At 47.3% G+C, this 17,951-nt stretch overlaps 2 protein-coding genes across 20 annotated transcripts in view; one reads left to right on the forward strand and one right to left on the reverse strand.

The window, feature by feature from the left end:
• Window positions 1-1,572, forward strand: part of ST6GAL1 (ST6 beta-galactoside alpha-2,6-sialyltransferase 1) — a 32,581-nt gene extending 31,009 nt beyond the window's left edge. The window contains 1 exon segment of the mRNA XM_085233240.1: window positions 90-1,572. Within this exon segment, the coding sequence (XP_085089366.1) occupies window positions 90-331 (242 nt within the window). The 3' untranslated portion in view covers window positions 332-1,572.
• Window positions 993-17,951, reverse strand: part of LOC104912587 (uncharacterized) — an 82,090-nt gene continuing 65,131 nt past the window's right edge. For 17 of the 19 annotated variants that reach the window (XR_014885608.1, XR_014885606.1, XR_014885597.1 and 14 more), the window contains 2 exons: window positions 9,597-11,837; window positions 993-7,146 (listed from right to left, as the gene is read on the reverse strand). Coding sequence is in view for 1 of the 19 variants with exons in the window: in XM_085233251.1 (XP_085089377.1) it covers window positions 11,809-11,837 (29 nt within the window). In the remaining 18 variants the exon portion in view is untranslated. The remainder of the gene's footprint in view (window positions 7,147-9,596; window positions 11,838-17,951) is intronic. The other 2 variants (XR_014885607.1, XR_014885603.1) reach the window with 2 other exon arrangements.

The following is a 17,951-nucleotide window of genomic DNA, read 5'->3' on the forward strand; positions in this document are numbered from 1 at the left end:
TGGGGTGCTTCTTGCCTGGCCGTTCACCTCACTGTAGTGGATGATGTGCTCTCAGGGCTGCAGTGATGTTGGTCTCTTTCCCTGCACAGGCATTGTGATCATGATGACGCTCTGCGACGAGGTGGATGTGTATGAATTTCTCCCTTCTAAGCGGCAGACGGACATTTGCCACTACTACCAGAAGTTTCACGACCGTGCCTGCACCATGGGAGCCTACCACCCTCTCTTGTTCGAGAAAAACTTGGTGAAGCATTTAAACCAAGGCACCGATGAGGACATCTATACTCACGGGAAGGTTACTTTGCCCGGCTTCCGAAATGTACATTGCTAGCAAATCAGTTTTTATTCTATTTAGACTTTTGCCTCGATTGTCGAAGCACTTTGAAAATCAGGGTTGTCATATTTGTTAGGTCTAAGCACTGGTGTGTTTTGACAGCTCTTCCACGTTGCGACACTTAGGACCCTTTGGCATAGCTTCTCCAAACTGGAAGGCAGTGCAATACGTTGTGGTACATCCACACAGTGTCTGTGTGAGCCTCTGCAATAAATGTCTTCCTCATGGGGCTGGGCTCGTGCAGCTGGTGGAGTCCTCGGCTCAACTGCTGATGCTGTATGAGAATCACAGGAGATGCTTGCTAAGCAGAGACTGCACAAGGCTGAATCAAGTGCTGATAAGGTTCAGCTTGCTTCAGAGGGGTTCTGACAGCTGAAAGCCTGATCTGCTGAGAAACAAGAGACATTCTTTGACACTTGTTCCCATCGCTCTGGAGCTCTTTGGAGCAGTGATTTAAGGAATCACTGTTAAAGCTGGGTACTGATAAGCTCAACTCCTAGTCCAAGATGTTTGATTTTACCATTAAAATAAGCAAGGCAACTACCTTTCAAAATACAAGGCTTTTAAATCATCCGGGTGGCATTTTTGGCATATGAGAAGGGAGGCAACTCATGATTCAGGAATTTCTGCAAGATATTTTTAGACATTTTAGTGGAGATTTGTTTTTTTTTTTTTAAATAATTTTAAGCAAGTTTTATTGACCATTTACTTCTAAAGTACAGTGTCATGTTTGGTACAAAAGAAGCTGTATTTTGAACATGTTTTGGTGGTGATGTTGAAAAGCACAGATGGGAAAACTCACTGGAAGCTGGTACTTCTTTCTAACTCTCTGCTAATCTACCTCTGTAATTATTGGCAAATTGTTTTCTGTCTTGTCTCCAGTAACAAAAAAAGCCACATAGCAGCTGGATGGATGAGATGCAGCTCTCTACAAGCTAAGCAGGGCCATCTCATTGCTGTTGTGTGCTTTCTGAATGCATGGCGAGCAGATATATTGCCTCCATTCTTCATCAGCAGTGAGGAAGGAGAGAGTGCTCTGCTCCCCGTGCTCCAACTCAGGCAGAGGGGAGCAGGGCACCTTTTCTCTCTCATGTAGCATCATGGTGGAAGCAGCAGCTCTGCAATCTCTGTGCATCAACGAGAACACCTTCCGAGTCCTTTTCCATACTGATGTATTCTGTGGTTATCTGTAAAGAAAACCTTTTCTTCTCTAGTTTTGAATAAATCCTGTGAAGTCACTGGCCCATTCTTACCTTGGTGAAACCAGTGTAAATATTGTTCATGGAACATGGGGGCCTTGTGCCAGAGCAGATGGAAACTGCAGCGTGCTCCTGTTGTGGCCATTATCGTATCACCTTATCCTTGGTGAGTGTTCTTTGTTGGATCTATCACTGATAGAGACATATTGGGTTTTTTTGTTTAATTTTAAATTATGAGCCTTACTATTGCTATTGTCCATGGGCACTTCTGCCTCATTAGGCATTTGGTTTCTTTCCTTATGCTGAGCTGTTAGGGAAAGATCTTGGAGCTTCTCCTGCACGTAGCACTTTACTGCTGACTTTGTTCCGGGTCTGGTGAGCAGACCTGGTTTGGGCAAAGGTGGGAGATGAACAGAGAAAAGCTGACCTCTGTGATGGTTTGGCAAAATGTATTTCTGGTGCAGTTTCTTTCCGTGTAAGTCTCTGAGAGCAAGAGGAGATGCAGCTTGTAAGGACGTAACGCTGAATTTACCTCCTGACTTATTTTCTTCATGAAGCTGAGTATGTTAGCTAGCATAAGGGGATGCACATGGATGAGTATCTTCTTGATGCAGCTGCTTTTGAATTTGGAAGCCCAGCAGCAGAAGGGAGATCCTGCCATGCTGTCAACGTGATGCTGAAAACGATTTCCAGTGTGATACAGAATTGGATGGGGAGAGAGAAGGGGAGGAGTGAAGGAAGTTGACTGAAAGTGCTGTGGTTTGCTGCAAGTAACTTCTGACAGAAACTAGATCTCTTTAAACAGAAACAGATACTTCCCAAAGTGCAGTGAACTTGTTTTGCTGTCTGTGTGCCAGTGCTGAGCGTGCAGCCTGTTTGGAAGGCCAGCATGCTTTGAAAACTGTCTTTCTGGGAACAAACCCAGCCTGAAGTGCCTTTATTTTCATTCATGCCGAAATCTTGCAGTGCTTTTTCTGCCTGGCCATGGAGTCCTTTACAAAAACAGTAGTGCAGCACTTCCAGGAGCCCACACAATTAGAAACACTTGAAAAAAGAAGCTTTTCAGTAGATGCTGATGGATGCTTTTTATGTTAAAAAAAAGTTTTAGCCTGAGCTTTCGTAATTTGCAGTTCCATAGAATTCTGACATCTCACGTGGTTTGGTAAAGACGCTGGACTAGAAATCAACTTGCTCTGACAGACCAGCAGGAGCTCAAAGAATTGCTGTTGCAGACAGCTATAAATGGCAGAAACCATCTCAGCGTCTTCTTGGAGAAGAGGGACTTGGGAGGAAGCCTTCAAGGCTGGGTTGGGTGGAGTGCTGGGCACCTCATCTGGTGGGTAGCAGGGGGAGCTGGAACTGGATGGCCTTTAGGTCCTTCCCAACCCAAGTCATTCTATGGTTTTATGATAGGATTAGTGGGGTCATGGGTATCTGCACACGACAGAAAACAGGACCCTTCTCCTTTGTGTGACGTGCTGTGGTGAGATGGGTGACTCGCTGGCCCTGCAGGTGGCTGTGCTTGTGCTGTGGCATCGGGGCTAAGGAAACCAGCAGCAGGGGGTGGTTGATGGGATCCTCCTTATTTTTGCCCCTTTTTGTACGATACAGCAGCAGCAGCTGTGGTAGAAAATGTACTCTTAGTGTAGTGGGGAAAAATAGCAAATGCGTAGCTTTGGTGGTATGTGTGCAGGAGGAAGTGGTATGTCAAAGCTATTTTCAGCACTGTTCACCATAAAAGGGACAATAAGGAAATGTCTTTAAATTCAGTTCATCAGTTCTTTGACAGAGCTGTTATATTAACCCAAGCGTGTGCTGTCCAGGAGCGGGCAGGTCACATCCACCCTGACAGCCTGCAGGGATTCCTGGGGCTTGGAGGGCTCCAGATCCAGTCCTTAAGCTCAGGCAATAAGATTTGGGAGTTTAAGAGGAAAGGAATCATAGAGTCACAGAATCACCAAGGTTGGAAAAGACCTCTAAGATCATCCGGTCCAACTGGAATCAGTACCTTGTAGGCAGCATCTAGCTATGCTTTCCTTTTGTACTTGTCCAGACAGCACCTAGCTAACTTGGTTAGAAGAGGTTATCCTAAGAGACTTCAAGACTTGGCCACATGACACAGTTTTGGGAAGAAATGTGAGTATACAAAGAGAAAATGTAAACCATAACTGGTAGAAAACAGCATCTTGTAGGCTGACATTGAATTCCCACATCACAGCTCTCACGTTTGGCTGTTATTAGACTGGATCTTTTTACGGGACTGAGGTTTGTTTTCAGGAGCCCAAAGCTGACCAGAACTGCAAAGCTGTGTAGTAAAAGCCCTCGGCTCTCTGGATACAGGCACTCCTACTGCATGGTTAGCAGAAGAAATAATACAGAAATACAAATTATTATTTTTTTTCAGCTGACTGCCTTGAAGCACTGAAAGTTTGTCACAGTTTGGAACTGTGTTAAGAACAAAAGAGCCTTTTTGAGACTGAAAGTTGATATGGTTTTATCCTTTTATTCTTTTACCTTGAGGAATCTGAGCCTATCAAAATACATGGCTTTCATCCGGTTTCTAAAGTTAACAGTGAATGCATGCCATCCTGGGACCCTGCTGGAACAGGTAGTAGGAGATCTCCGGAGATGGGCCATGTCCTACTTGTATGCTGCAAAGACGACACATACGTAAGTGTGTGCTGCTCAGGTTTTGATTTTCATTTTGGCAAAGGTCGCAACAGCACCCCTGCTCCTATTAGACTCGTGCAAACAGCTTTGAACTCGAATGTATTTGATAGATGGGTGTGATGAGCACCCAGATTAGCCATCTCATCCCACCCCAACCTTGTCTCATTCCATCTTCTCTCTGGGAGAACAGTGGTTCTTGTCACTAAATTCAGAAGCAGTTGGCAATGCCTGACTATCTCCTGGTTTAAAGGTTTTGATTGTGATGAAGTCACATATCAGAGGTCAGCAAAGCTCAGAAACGATTCACGTTTTGCTCTCAAGGAGGACTGAGGCTGCAGGGCCTTTGCTGCAACGCTGCGTGTTGCAGTGCTGCTGTGAGCATTGAGTTGGTGACATCGTTCCGACTGTGCACCTAAGGCACCCCTCTGGAGTCACTGTTTGCACAAAGCATGGGCTGGAAAGTCCCACACCACCTCTTGCTTAACTGCAGGTTAAAAATTTGCTCTTTATTTACCTGCTGATGTACCTCATGCTTCAAGTATGAGGGCCCTGGCTGGGCTGAAGCTGGGACAGGGTCCCCAGGAAGCAGCCAGCTGGACAGCCCTCGCTGCAGCTCATCCCATGATGGGGGAAGGTGCTTGCTCTGACAGCATGGTTTTCACTTGCCAAGCACTAAAAATGGAAAACCTTGACAAGTATATGGTAAAAGTCAGCAGGAAATTGCATTTTCTGTGAGAAGGGGAGCGCTGTGAATTGGGTTTCAGGAAATGATATGTAACCAATGCCACTTCTGCAGCTCAGCCCTCCGGATCCTGGCTGGCAGCCATTGGTGTCTAAAGTCAGTGCAGTTTTGCTGCAGGGTTAGTATGTAAAAGCTGTTTCACTGACCTGAACACACAACAGAAATCCTGCAGTGCCTCAGAATTAGTTTCCATTCACAAACCTGAGGAGCTCCATGCCTGCTGCGTTAACCTGAGCGAGATGCTCTGTGCTGATGTGCCACTGTGCTCCTCACATAACCAGGTTTGTGGTGTTCAGTGTCACTTGAGTCTGCTCCTGCTCTCATGAGACTGCTGGCTTTTATTGCCCCATGAGGTGTACATACACCTGTATGAGAGAAAGGCAAGAAGCTGGCTGTCCTCTTCCTCACTACGGGTGTGCAGATGTGGTGGGATATGGGATCAGGAGCCTGGGTCCAGATGTTTGTTATCACTTGGGAAAGTACAGCCATTTTAGTACTCATCTCAGCCATTTAAATGTGTGCAGGAGGAGAGAGCCATGTTCACGTCTCTTTTTTACCCTAATTCTAATTTTCTGGCATGCTTTCTCCCTGGAAGCCGGAGCTATTAGCATTTATTCTCTCAGGACACTATGCCTCTTTTCAGCTCTGAGTCACTTTTCCAATTACAATTTAATTTATCCAGCATTGCTCCTTGCTGCGATGAGCAATAACGAGAAACACTCTTATCTTGAACTGAAATGGGCTAGAGGGAAGAAGGGATGTGTGTGAGATGCGTCTCTGGGCAGCTGGATGTGTGTATTTATTGCAGGAAGCAATAAGGGCAGAGAGCTCAGGTGGAATCCCTCTGGAGCTGCAGCAGGGCAGTGCTGGAATGCGATGGTGACCCAGAACCAGAACTGAGGGCTGACCCAGGGAGCTGCAGGCTCCAAGCTGGTTGTGCAGGAGGGTGCTGTGCTGCCTGCCTGCACCTCATGCTCATCCTGCAGACAAACCTCTGCCTCGATGGCTGCTGCTGTTTTCTGCCTGGGAGCTGGAAGACATGTTCCCACGGGCCTAGCTGGGTGTCTTAATTGCTTCATTCTTATCTGGAAATGAATTTGGAGAAGTACAGCTAAAACAAACATCCAGTCTTGTTCTTGGAAACACCAGTGTCTGTTTGCCAGACATGTCTGTGACCTTCCAGGTTAATGAGCAACGTTCTGAGGCAGCATGGGGTTGCACCAACTGGAAAGTCAGGTAGATGGAGGCCTGGAAAATGCCACGGGGAATGGGTTCAGCTCAGAATGAGCAGGGTCTCTGGATGATGGGCAGGTGTAGGGCCATCTTTACAGGTGTTCTCCTTTCGTGTTCAAAGCCTCAGGCCAACAGTAAGTTTTAAAATAAACAATAAATCCTATTTTCTGCCTTAGGAAGTCAGTCAAGTGAGGCTACATTTGCAGTGTAATGTAGTAGATTAACCTTATGGGTTTATTTCAGAATTTTAAAGCTGAGTGTATGTCCATATCTGGATTAAATAGTCCCAGCAAATGGGTTTTATCTGAGTACACCATGGTGGATTCTGGCAAGTAGAGTGGATTTGGCCTGTAACTGCTTAACCACTACAGTTCTGCTTGTGGATGGTTTGTTTCATTTTTTGTTCTTCAAGTGGTTCTTCCCAGGCTGAAGAAAAGCACCACTTCTGGTACATGGCTTAATGAAAGGCTTGGTAAGACCCAGGGAGCTCTTCTGGTAGCAGTCAAGTGCTCTTTCTATTTTAATTATCACCAGCAGTGATTCTCAGCAAAGGTAAGGAAAGCAAAGTTCTTCAGCCAGTGTTGCTTTATTGTCACCATGTTCCAAATAAGCATTGGTGAAATTCCTAATTATTTCCATGCTTTAGCTGATAGCCTGCAGGCAGCCACCAACAGTCGTCATTCATCTTTTTTCAGTTGGAGGTGTTGCAAATGCCAGAGACTTTGTTCTCAGAGATGATATGAGGAAAAACACATCAAGACTTTCTTTCCTTCCTGCCTTTGAGCCTGTGATGGGTTTTCGTGGGTCCGAAGCCCCGCTGTAAGAGCTCGCAGCAGCTGGAAGTGTAATGCACTGCAGCTCAGTGCCCCCTGAGGCACTTGGGCACAGCACAGAGGAGTTTAAGGTCCTGGGGATGGCTTTACCAACTCATGAACAAACACGCTTATAGAGCAAGTCACAATACCCTCCTGCAACAGGTAAAGACCAGATATTTACCAAACCTAAGTGAGTTATCTTGGCTTTTTTTTTTTCCCCCTCTACCATAATATATTTCAGTTGTAAGATAGCCATTATTTTTCTTTTTGGGGGCTGCAGTAGGAGGCACATGACTAGAAAGTGTTCATTGCTCCCTGTATGGTGCAGAAGAGATGGTTTGGACCTGACACGCTGTGTGTCCCTGAGCTGGGCCCCCACATGCAGCCCTGCCTGTGGCACAGCCCTCAGCTCATGGATAGGGCTATGTCAGAGCATGGAAAAAGATTGTGAAACCTTCTGCTGAGATATTTGAGACCTCAATGTTTTTCTTGCTAATTTTGAACCCGTGAGATGTTTCTCATGGCCTATTTATAGAGCAGCTTGCTCTCAGAAGGCCCAGCAGGCCCCGCTCTGCAGAGCAGGCCTGAGAACCTCACCCGGGGACACCGGCCGGCACAGCCGTCGTGATGTGCTTCAGCTCACACAAGCAGGGTCCAGCCCCAAGGCACGCGGATGGACGTTGGAGGTGATGTTGGTGGGATGGCAGTAGGGATTGAACCTTCCCACCAACATCAACATCACGTTGCATTTTGCTGCTGTGTGACAGATGGCAGCAAGGAGGCAGTCTGACAGAATGGCGTCTGACGTGCGAGTGTGCAAGAAGCACAGCTGTGTCATTGAATTCTCCCATGCTGGTGAAAATGCACAGCCGAAGGTGGTAACTATGTAGAAAAAAATAGCGTTTTGTAGCTGAGAATTTGCTCTATCAAAGAATGCTGTTGTTCTCTTTGTATCTGTTGTAGTTTCCACATAAATAATTAGGAGGCATTACTTTTGGAGCAACTTGTGTATTCCTCAGACACTGAAGGTGCTGAAAAGCAGATAGGCCTGCATGCTTGCCTCCTGTCAGCCATCCCACAGTACACGGCTTGTTACACTGCTGGTGAATGCTAATATCAAATTTGGATTGGGTTTTCACTAAGTGATCTGCTCCCAGGAAACCACTGCTGCGTGTTCCTACAGGATGTTGCTGGCTGCCCCCCTCTCTCCTGTGTTTGTGTGCTCCTCAGCTATTCTCTCCCGGAAGCAGTGTTTACATGGGATTTGGGGCTGCCTTTCCAACCCCTCCTGCGAAAGGAGAGCACAGGTAAGGCTCTTATCAGCCATCTCTGCAGTTAAGGACTAGGAGTCTCTTATCTCTTTAACCTTCACATAGCCCTTGCCTGGAGACACTTGATGCAGTGATTACTTTATCTGGTCTGCTCTCTGGATCACGGAGTTCTGAACAATAACAAAGAGGGGTGGCAGAGGCAAGCCTGGACGAGAAATCAGGTCAGAAATACTGAGAAATGAGGGAAACAAAAGCTTGCATCACGTATCCAGGGATCCTGGCTTCCATGGGGCCCGTGCTGTCCCTGCTCAGCAACCAGCCCTGCCTTGCAGAGACCCAGGAGGGATTCTGCAGGAGGGAAACCCCTCTGTTTGGAGCTTAGCTCTGACTGGGGCATTGCTGGCATGGGCCAAGAAAACCACAGTCAAGCTAAGCTTATATATACATATAGCTAACCAATCCCCATCCCTGCAGGTACTCAAGGCCAGGTTGGATGGGGCCCTGGGCCGCTGGATCTGGTGCCTGATTTCATGGTTGGGAACTTACCCCCAGCAAGGGTGATCTTTAAGGTTCTCCCAACCCAAGCCATTCTGTGACTCTATGATTCTAAGTTTATGGCTGGCCTAAGGGATATTTGACATGGGTAAATCCAGTTTAATTTGCCTGCCTGCTGCATCAAAACAATCTAGCAGAAAGGTGAATAAAGCAAACATCTGTGGAGATGGGAACTGCTCCACAGGGTCTGTGCTGTTTAATGCAGTGATCCTTCAAACCCATCAATGCATTACTAATGGCCTGTGATTTCTGAGCTGCCTCTATTGATTTAGCTGGTGTCTCATGTGTTGGAAGTGATGCACGGCTGTCTTTGCAGGGTGAAGGCTGTGGTCATGGAAATCCAGAACAAGCTGGGGAGCAGAGGTTTAATCAGCACGAGCAGCTCTCGGCATTGGGATGCTTTTCAATGGTGGGCAACTTGGATGTTCCAGGCAGTTTCCTGGGGGAATGTATATTATAAATAAATAAATAAGGAGAAAGGAAAATGTTGCTCACACAGCAGCAAAAAGCAGGGGCTCTCCCGGGAGCTGAGCACAGGCAGAGGCAGCAGCACATCCTCCTCCTCCTCCTTCTCTGAGAAGCGGCAGCAGCCAGAGCTGATGGACGGCCTCATGAAAACGTTTTGCTTGCTGGGAATTTCTCATGCTGCAGTGGAAACATTCCCCCACCTCCCCCCCCCCCCAACCCCACTACCAGACTTAAAATCAGAGGTATACACGGACCTATATAGAAGTTAAATAGAACAGAATCAAAGCTTCCCTAGCAGGCAGCACTGACCTGTGAGTAAGTATTGTATTTCCAGCAGGTGATCTGAGTTTTGTATGATAGTTTCCTCTTGCTCCAATTTTACGTATTTATTTATTTATTTTTAATTCTATTTAGCTGCCGGGTGGTGTAAGGCTTCACTCAGGCCGTGTGGTGGAGCAGCTGGGTTGTGGCATGTGAGTGGGGATGCCACAAGGGAAGAAGAGGTGTTTGCATCACGAGCACTTGACCTCGGGGCTTTGGGGAAGAGGCTCTTATTGAATTCCTTTGGTTGTTTTAAGGAAGGAAACCTGTAGCACCCTTTGCTCCTGCTTCAGGTGAAGTCAGAAATACTCCCTTTATTTTATAAGGATTTTCTCCTTTCTGAAAAATACTTTGCAGTTTTCAATCTGATGCTGCCAGGGAATGGCTTTGCAGGTAAGCAAGGCAGGTTTGAGTTTCCTTGCCAGCAGTCAGAAAGGATTATTTTCATCCTGCAAGGCCAGAAGGTTTTGCTATCCTCCCACTTCCGCAGTTCTCCCTGAAGCATTTTTGCTTTCAGATATGTGACTTCCACGGTCAGTGAGGGAAACCTGAGACCTGCTGGGCAGATATTAGTATTCAAGGCACGTGCAAAACTTAACCAGGCTTCTACTTGAATTTTGTCTGGGTAACTTCCAGGGGAAAAGTGAGTGCACAGGTCTGGCCCGGGTGGCCAGTTCTTTACTGCTGCTCTAGGGAGGTCAGAAAGCCAGCCCAGGTTTTTTCCAGCACAGTGTTCATGTGGTGAGGCAGTGGATGGTACGGGCAGGAGAAGGATGAGAGTCTGATGCAGCAAACAGAACAGGTTTAAATAGAGGTCACTGTGGACATGGTAAATTCCTGATTGATACTGTTACTATATTACTGTGCAGAAACAACAGAGTCGTCACATTGCTGTGACAATACACAAGATCCATTTTCAGTATTGGCTGCAGTGATTGCTTGGTGGTATCCTGAACCAGAGGGAAGGAACGTTCTTCAGACCGAGGTGAGCACTGCTGGCGTTAGGAGTCAGCTTTGGAGGATTGGTGGTGAGGCAAAAAGCCAAAGCAGTGCTGCTGTGTCTCTGGAGAACTTCAGCCTCTCAGGGTGCCATGAGGAACTGGATGCATGGCAGGGATCTGCATGATGCCAGGTAGCCAAGCTCCTGCTGGCACCGCTGCTGGGGTCTGGGTTTCTTCTACATGCAGGAGGACAGTTACTGGGCCCTCTGAGTTTTATAAATCATAGAAACATAGAATAATTATGGCTGGAAATGACCATTAAGATCACAGCTTGGCAATAGCACCTTCTGCAAGGCCCGGCAGCCGCCCAGGCCGCGATCGCTGCAGCTGGAGGCTTTCTGGCTGATGCTGCAGGCAGGCAGAGCCGAGTTAGCAGCAGGGAGCAAAAATGGAAACTGATTTAAAAATAGTGGAGATTAATTTGAGGAACAAAAAAAAACCACCCAATTATTCTTCAGATTGGGAAACCTTTCTGGAAGGAAACAAGCACGCCTGCAGGCTGCGGGCAGGGGGCTGCGGAGGCTCCAGCAAGAGCAGCTGCACATTTCTTCCATGACCACAGAATTCTTGGCACTTGGTTTCTTGTCTGGGACAAAGTGTGATTTTATTATGCGCAGGGAAAAATACAACAGTCTTTGGAGGGCTTTAGAGGCTTCCTGGTCTCTTGGCTGCACTATGGGAGGGAGGGACCAGCTCACAGGATTGGGAAAGATCTATCATCAAGTTTAACCATCACCTGGCACAGCCAAGACCACTACCAAACCACGTCCCCATGTACCATGTCCACATGTCCCTTAAATACCCTCAGGGATGGAGCCTTCACCACCTCCCTGAGCAGCCCATCCCAACACCTGTTTCCTCACATCCTATCACTTGCTGCCTGAGACGTGAGACCACATGAGATGAGCATTGTTGTGAGCATTTGTGATGTGTGGGATGTCTGGTGCCCCCAGAACTCTTGCACCCATTTAGAAAAGGATTGAAAAGTACCTCTGCTGCATGAAGAGCAGGAACTCCCCTGTTCTGCACCCTTTGCAGATGAAAACACCCGGGGTTCCTTAGAAGAGCTGAGTTTTGAGGGCAGGACTAAGACTGTGTTGAAGACTTTGAAAGAAGATGACGGCCGTGGCACCTGCTTAAGGAATTGGGGTTGTCTTCATTTTCCTTCTCTTCCCTCCTTGGTTGAGCTGATCTGTATTTTAGCCACAAGGTGGCACACGGTCCTTCCCTGGAAGATCAGAACGGAATCACAGGACAAATGGTTTTTGTTCAGATACCCAGAACTCAGGCTGAGCCACTGCTGTTCCTAAAATAAAGCCCAGGCAGACAATGCTAGGATGGCTCAAGTCATTTGTAGGACATGGCAGAGGGAACACCTGAACCTTATCTTGTGCAGGTTCACAAAGCCTCACTGCTACCCCATGCTGGAAGAATAGAGGTGATTTCCAAATCGATGTACTGGTGCTGATTTTTTATTTGTTTGATTTTTGTTTTCAAAACCCATGCATGGGTGCCAGGTTGATGTCTGGCTTTGGCCAGAGGGAGAGCCTGGTCACCCCAGCAAGTCCCAACAGCCTCCAACAGCAACAACAGCCCTCAGGTGAATGAAGGCGGCAGCACTGTGCAAATTACCTTTTCTTTCTTATCCATAATAAGACAGGTAATAATCCTCCTATTGGACTAATTACAGCCAATGAAAATAACTCCCACTGACAGTATTTGAAGAATAACCACTTAAATGAAAAACAGTGAACAGTGATTATTATTCTGTACATGGCTCTCTCTTGCCCCATCTATTCTGACCTCAGTAAATCTCAGTGTAATTAATCACGGAGGATTAAACACTGCAGGGGAAGGAGAAGGAAATTATGTAAAGGTAGAACTCCAGTTGGCTTTGACTTGCCATAAATTTGGGTTATCTGTCTCAAAGAATACATTTCCTAGTCTGCCTTCTATAGAATAAATCTATGCAATTAGATTTGTTTCCATGAGAATTGTATGGATAGGGACAACCGGAGTATTCTCAGGTGTGTATGGAGCTAACCTAGGAAGGCAGTGGCTGTGGAAGAGCTGGGTTTGCTCTTTGGGTATTTGAGAAGCAGAAGAAAGCACACAGGTGCCTCAGCAAGCAGCAGAGAGGGTAGGGCTTGGGTGCTCATCTTTAAAAAGTGGAAACCAACCTCAGAGAAACTGAAAATTCAAGTTTGTGCGTAGCAAAGTGGAAAGAAGGTGTTAATTTAGCACTAGGGGCTATCAGTAGAAGGGTCAAAATCCTTAAAAAATTTGGGGTCTACCACCAGTCTTAGAGGCAAGAGGTCTCCAAGGAGAGATCCCACTCTATTCTCTCTCTCTCCAAGTCTGAGGGCTTCACTTAGTAAACAGTTTCCTGCCATTACCCTCTGCATTAGTTGCCCTATGACAGGTCAGAGCATGGATCATCAGGGAGGGTAGCTAATAGGCTGTGAAAACAAAGGAAAACATTAATGGATTCTTTCTTCTCTCTTTCAAAACCCATTAAGGCTTCTCTAAGCGTGCTAAAAGCCAAAACGCCCCATGCACTCTGGGGGCTGCAGACATTTACAGAAATGACTTTCCAGAATGGGGAAAGGACACACATCACAAGCCTCTGCCAGGGAGCTGCCATTTGTTAGGTTACCAGATCACTTGCTCACTTTTTTGCACTCCGAGCCACCAACCAGGTGCCCCTTACCCTATGAAGAGGGCCATGTGCCACAGATATGGCTCTCCTAGTGCTGCCCTGTGTGGTTTGTGATCATCCCAAGCGCTCCTTCGTGGCAGTTCTCTGGGGGATTGCCCTTCTGCTTGAGTGCAAGGACTCTGAACTCCTGCATTCCCATCCTGAAGACCTATCCTGAAATAAGATAACACCTGGTACTCTCTCTCTCAGCAAGGGGAGATAAGCAGCAAGCCCAGCATAACTCTTGAGTGGAAGAAAAGTTTCCTAGCTCAGCCACATTTTTGCACATCTGGTACAAAATCCAGCAACTCTAGAGGCAGTGTTTTCTTGAAGTGCAAGAATCTGTAACCTGGAAAGCCCACTGCTTCTCGTGCCAGGTTTTGGCTGATGGCACTGATGCCAAGAATCAGCTTGGAGAGCTGGGGATTTTGAGAACCGCAGGATTGCTTTGTACTTGCAAGGCATAAAAACATCCCTGACATGGCTTGCAACTCTTCTGCAGTAGTGAGGGGCTAATTCCTTGCTCTGAAGGATGTGGTATTGCTCTAAGCAGGGGCTTGAGGTCACAGAGCAGTAAGCATCCAAACGTCATGGGAAACATCTCTGCCCCCACACTGCAGGGCTGTCCAAATCCTGGAGAGGCTGCAGGTCCCCACAGAAAACCATGAGCTGCTAACAGTGCTATTTTCCACTGAGCATGGCCAGTTGTTCCAGCATCCAACAGAATGATTAGAAAAACAGTAGTGTTAATTAACTACTCCTAAACAGACTGAAAGCAAGATGAAACCCAATAGTGGTTTAGAGGAAAAGCAATTTAGTGACCAGGAATGAAGAGAGCAAGGTAAGAGGCTTCCTGTGAAAAAAGGTTTGCAATGAAACATAATTGAGTGGTTCCTTTTTTCCTTCCACAACCCATTGAATTAAGCATGTAACCAAGCTGAGCTGATTGCCTTAAGCACACAGTGTGGTTTTTGGTCAGATTTACTGGCACCAACCAATTCTTTATGAGAAGAAATCTGCCCAACAGTGAAAGTGCCACAGGGATTTGTATCAATGCAAGGGGCACAAGGTGCACCTGCAATTGGTGTGGGTACATGAATTTTGGTAATGTCAAAGGAAATAAGGCACTTGGGGTAAACCTGGAGAAGGTGGTGGTGGTTTCTACTGGGGAAAGCAGTCCTCTGCAGCTCCCCTTATCAGGGTGTTAGCCAGGCTGCTGTACTTAGACATCACATAGACAGACTGGGATGTTTAGGTGGAATTAAGACAGCTCTCTTGCTGCCCCCCCACTCTCCTCCTGGACTACTTTACCTTCAGCCATCCCCAGCCAGGAAGACTGATGGGATGGTTCTACATTTCAGCTGCAGCTGCCCACAACTGTTTTCCTGCCCCCAAATCACCAATTCTGCAATGAATGGCTTATTTTAAACAACGGGCAGCGGGAAGAGGTGAAGGGCAAGGAGCCCAAATAAGAGGCTGTTGTGACTATCACAGCAGCAAAGCTTGGGCAGATTTAGCAGGCACTCCACTTACACTGAGTACAGCCCTGCCCCCGACAGGCAGCCAGTAGCATAGAGATCATGAGAAGATGTTTTAATCTGCAATCTCACCATCTGTATCGCTAGCATCTGGAAAATGTATTGCAGCTAGATTTTTGCACAAGGGAACCGAGGGGAAATTTGCTGCTTTCCTGAGTAAGAAGTTGCTGTCAAAGGCTCTCACACAGGTGAAATGTCAGCACAAGGCAGATGGAGCCCCAGGCACCTGCTCCTTGTTACATGGGACCCAGCAGTTCACTTGATCTTCCCAGCACTGTGTACACCCTGGCAGCAGTTGCTCATGGAGAGCAGCACTATGAGCTGGATGGCATCTTCACCAGATTTCCTGCCCAAGTGTTGTTCCTTCTTTCTAGAAAGAGGTCTTCACATCAGACCCCATGAAAGGCACATCTATGCTGACAAAGCTGTCTTGATTATAGGAAGGGAATTGGGAGAGCAGCCATTGGTGGTATGAGGTCAGTGGCTTTGTGTCACACTGTCTCCAGTTCTCAGTGGTGACACACATTGGTGTCAGGGATGGGACTCTGGAAGCCAACACATCCAAGCAGCGGAGTGTAGAGCTGAACTTCCCAAACCACACTTTCCCCACGCTGTGTCCATGCAGATGGCACATGTGCCTCTCTCCCAGAGGCTCTGCCCTTCTGCCGCATCCGTGCTCTCTGCAATTCAGTTGTGCTCACTGTGTACGCACTCAGTGCAGCTCCAGAAAAAAAGAACAGTAGATACTTAGATGCATGCTTCCCTGTGCTGAAAGGCAGAACAGACATGAACAACTCAGTCTGACTGCTGACATATTACACTTCACAACGCACACACCATCCAGCAGGCTCAGGGCAGCACCACTTGCTTTGAATGCACTTATTCCAATTGCAGAGTTTGATTATATTGAATGCTTACTAGCATGCACAGGAAGGAAAAAAATATCTGTTGTCATTGGCTGGTGTCATCACCCAGCCCTGGCAAAGTCCTTCTACATCCAAACGACTGTACCACAACGTAGCCTTCTGGATTGTAATTACAGGACTAGATCTTCATGGTTGAAGTGTGGGAAGAATTAGAAATAAGGCTGAGGGTGTTTGCTTTGCTGCCTTGTTAAAGATGGTACAATCAAAGGTCACTCAGTGTGTCATATGAAGTTTGACATCATCCCACATAGGTACTCCTCCTGTTTCACACCACAACCAAAACCACACTGCCTAGTCTTGCGTAGTACACTATATTTTATCAACACAAAAACAGATGTAATCTGTGCTACCATCCTTCCATCCTGGGATGTGGCAGGAGGCTGAAGGAAGCGTAAAGAGCTGAGGAGCTCTTCGAAGAAAAAGAGATTGGCTTTTTCTGGTTTTGTTTCTTGTAACAAAGTCATCCATATCTCAGAACAGGCAGACTACTCCTAGGAAAGCTCACCTGGGATTCAATAGGCAAAAGCCTTGTCCTGCATCACTGTCCTCTTGGAAGACGATGGCTATAGTGCTATAGTAAAAGTTGTAATCTACAGCTATAGGGATAGGAAACTTGTAGGGCCTTTTTGGGTACCCTCAAAGAACCAGAGCCCCTGCAGGGAAAAGTCTCATTGCTGTGAATTTGTAGGAGCTGAGACTGAAGCCTCTTGTTTGGCAACCAACCCAGCAGACCCACTGCAGTGCTGTAATGCTATGACATGATGGAACGTACAGCAATAATAGCAGGGTGGCACAATTTGAGACTACAGCAAATAAGAACAAGTCCAAATGCAGCAGCTGCAAATGCAGAAACAAAAGAAGAAAAACAGCTTACCTTTGGAAGACCTCAGGTAGGCAGGGATCTCCAGCAAGATACCCTCACCTCCTATACCAGCCCTTAAATGAGGTCTGGGAAGGGGTGAATCCTGGCTCCACCCTTCCAATCACTCAGGTACACTGCATGCACCTGAGCTCTCCTGGGTTGGCCCTGCCTTACACCAGGTGCTCAATCATTGCTTCAGGCCATGACTTAGCATTTCTGCTACCTGCCCTCCATGGATGGGAGCATAGGGCAGAGCAGTTCTGTGACTGCAAAGTACATAACAGTGACCACATTATTGATCAACTGCCAGCACTATTTTTTCTACTGGTTTAAGTAGAGAAAAGTCGATGTTTTCAGTAAAAAACTCAAAGTCCTTCTGGGCTCAGTGACCTCAGCGTGTTGATCAGCATGTTTACATGCTCGCTCCTTTTCTGGCTCCCAAGGGAGAAGCTCTCTGTTCTCTTCAGCTCAGAGCAGTTCTCCCTAACACCGGGGCTGCTGTGTGGCCACAGTGGGTCACTGATCCCAGGTGCAGGCTGTCCCTTGGCCCTCCACTGCACCGTGCCTCATGATGGACAGGGCTTCTCCCCAAAATGCCCTTCAGGACCCCACAGTGAGACCTGTGGACCCACACCGTGAGAGCTCCTCATCCTGCAAGAGCTCCCCACCATGCAGTGAGACAGCCACAGCCACGTGCTGGTGGGTCACAGCTGTGCAACCTGTGAGTCACTGCCCTTCCTGTCCCACTTTGCATGGCAGAGCTCATGCCTGAGCACACACACTGGGTGAGTGTGGGCACCACCAGCATGGAGACAGCCAAGGGTGAAGGCTTTGCTTTCCCTGCGAATACGGGCAGCAGGAGAAAGCAGAGCACTTGTGCCCACCTGGCTGGAGAGGAGACCTCTTTGGGCCTGGTGAATGGTGAGCACAGCTACAGCAACTGCTCCTTTCAGCCTGGTGTCATCATTCTACTGCTGAAACAGCAGAGTCTGTGTGTAGAAGTGCATATGTGGCAACGTGGCTGTGTCCTGTGCCTCATAAGACTCATAACTGCTTAACTTGCTGCACTGCCAGAGCAAACACTGGGTGCACCATTACAAGGGGCATGGGCACAACACCCCCAGCCCCAAAGAAGCAGGCTGAGAACTACCTTACTTGGATGACTCATTACCATACTGGTTTCTCACCTTCTGCGGACACAAACATGCTTATCAACAAGTCTCCCATGAAAGGAAATTATGCTGCTGTGATAGTTTCCACTGCATCATTTCTACCAGACACTGAAGCCCACTGCTACCCTGAACCCCCAGGGAACTTT

This window comes from Meleagris gallopavo, chromosome 11, assembly GCF_905368555.1.
Source record: "Meleagris gallopavo chromosome 11, MGAL_WU_HG_1.1, whole genome shotgun sequence".
Classification (NCBI taxonomy): domain Eukaryota; kingdom Metazoa; phylum Chordata; class Aves; order Galliformes; family Phasianidae; genus Meleagris; species Meleagris gallopavo.